Source organism: Penaeus monodon, chromosome 15 (genome assembly GCF_015228065.2).
Source record: "Penaeus monodon isolate SGIC_2016 chromosome 15, NSTDA_Pmon_1, whole genome shotgun sequence".
Lineage (NCBI taxonomy): Eukaryota > Metazoa > Arthropoda > Malacostraca > Decapoda > Penaeidae > Penaeus > Penaeus monodon.
This window is the reverse complement of record NC_051400.1, coordinates 24,436,119-24,437,505: the sequence shown is the minus strand read 5'-3', so window position 1 is coordinate 24,437,505 and position 1,387 is coordinate 24,436,119. Positions and strand designations below refer to the sequence as shown.

Below are 1,387 nucleotides of genomic sequence, written 5' to 3'. Positions count from 1 at the left end.
ATCAACCAGTCATGCATTGAGAAAATGTGACAGACAATTACAGAAGTTGGAAAACTTTGTGCATCCAACCACACCCCATACCATAAACTACATATATTAATTTTGCCAATATTAATTTTGCATGATTCAGAAATATATGCTAAGTGAGATAGCCAGAAGAAAAATACTTTATTCAACTCATAATTGCCTCATTCTTTACTCTTGCAGAATGGAATTTGCAGAATTGATTCGTATATCACGATGTGATCGTGTTATGCTTCATCGTCCCCATCACCCTGTGCTTGACGGCACTTTGTGCATCACAGGACATCATCTCATTGTATCTTCTTGTGATAAGGAGCCTCAAGAATTATGGGTAATTTATGTCTGTGTAATTGGCTTAATTAAAAGCTAAGAAAATTTGTATTTTAGAATATATTTGCCTCTCTTACCAAAACCACAAAGACAAATTCTCTGAGAATGTAGCATAGTTTTTATGGAGTCAAATGCTTGTCCAGTATCATTTAAAGCAGAGTCATAGGCCATATTTTTTTCACCTGTTTTTTTTAAGCAGTCTATTGTTCTATTGAATACTTCCTAAATGTATTTTAGCTGATCACATAAAGTATGAACTTGACTATCACTTATTCATAGCTTCAAACAAGTGTGATGGCATCATTGAAGAGAGCTCTTTTGTTATATGTTTTACAGAAACATTTATTTTAGTCTTATATTCACAAACTGAATAACCTAAAACTTTATTTCATGAAAGCCTCCAATTACATTCAACAGCTTCTCCATAGCAACATTGATACTGTAGAGAGAAGACAGCAGGGCATGACAGGAGGGACACTTTGGCTCAAATGCAAAGATCTGAGAATACTCCAGCTTGATGTTATTGGTGCAGATCAGTTTGCCAAAGTGGCAGATACACTAGAAGATCTTATACGTGTTGGTAAGTTGCAACCCATTTCATTGAAAACCTATTATCTCTGATATTTGTCAGTTACCACAGTTGGACAGTGATATTTAAATTTCTTGTTTATGATTTTTTATATGAAGTTCATTGCATGACCCATAGGAGGATTCAAAACCAGACCATTATGAAATGCTGATAATTATATAGTTACTGATCTGTAAGCAGTGTTTTATATTCCTAATAAAGATTTGCTTTTTGCAGAGGAGCCTCTACTCCAGTATCCATTCTTCTACCGAGCAATGTATCAGATACTTGAAGATGGATGGACTGCATTTATGCCAGAATCAGAATTTTCACGTTTGGTTCAACCAGGGGATGACTGGCGCATATCGTATGTAAATAAAGATTACAAGGTATAGTAAAGAAGCCTTTTTCATAGATAACATTACTCAATGCAAATATCATTCCTTCTTTGTTTCATATGAATGG

At 34.5% G+C, this 1,387-nt stretch overlaps 1 protein-coding gene across 3 annotated transcripts in view; it reads left to right on the top strand.

Annotated features, from left to right (window-relative positions):
* Nucleotides 1-1,387, top strand: part of LOC119581831 (myotubularin-related protein 9-like) — a 16,750-nt gene that overhangs the window by 1,580 nt on the left and 13,783 nt on the right. For all 3 annotated transcript variants that reach the window (XM_037929971.1, XM_037929970.1, XM_037929972.1), the window contains exons 2-4: nucleotides 208-355; nucleotides 772-934; nucleotides 1,160-1,311. In XM_037929971.1, the coding sequence (XP_037785899.1) occupies nucleotides 209-355; nucleotides 772-934; nucleotides 1,160-1,311 (462 nt within the window). In that variant the 5' untranslated portion in view covers nucleotide 208. The remainder of the gene's footprint in view (nucleotides 1-207; nucleotides 356-771; nucleotides 935-1,159; nucleotides 1,312-1,387) is intronic.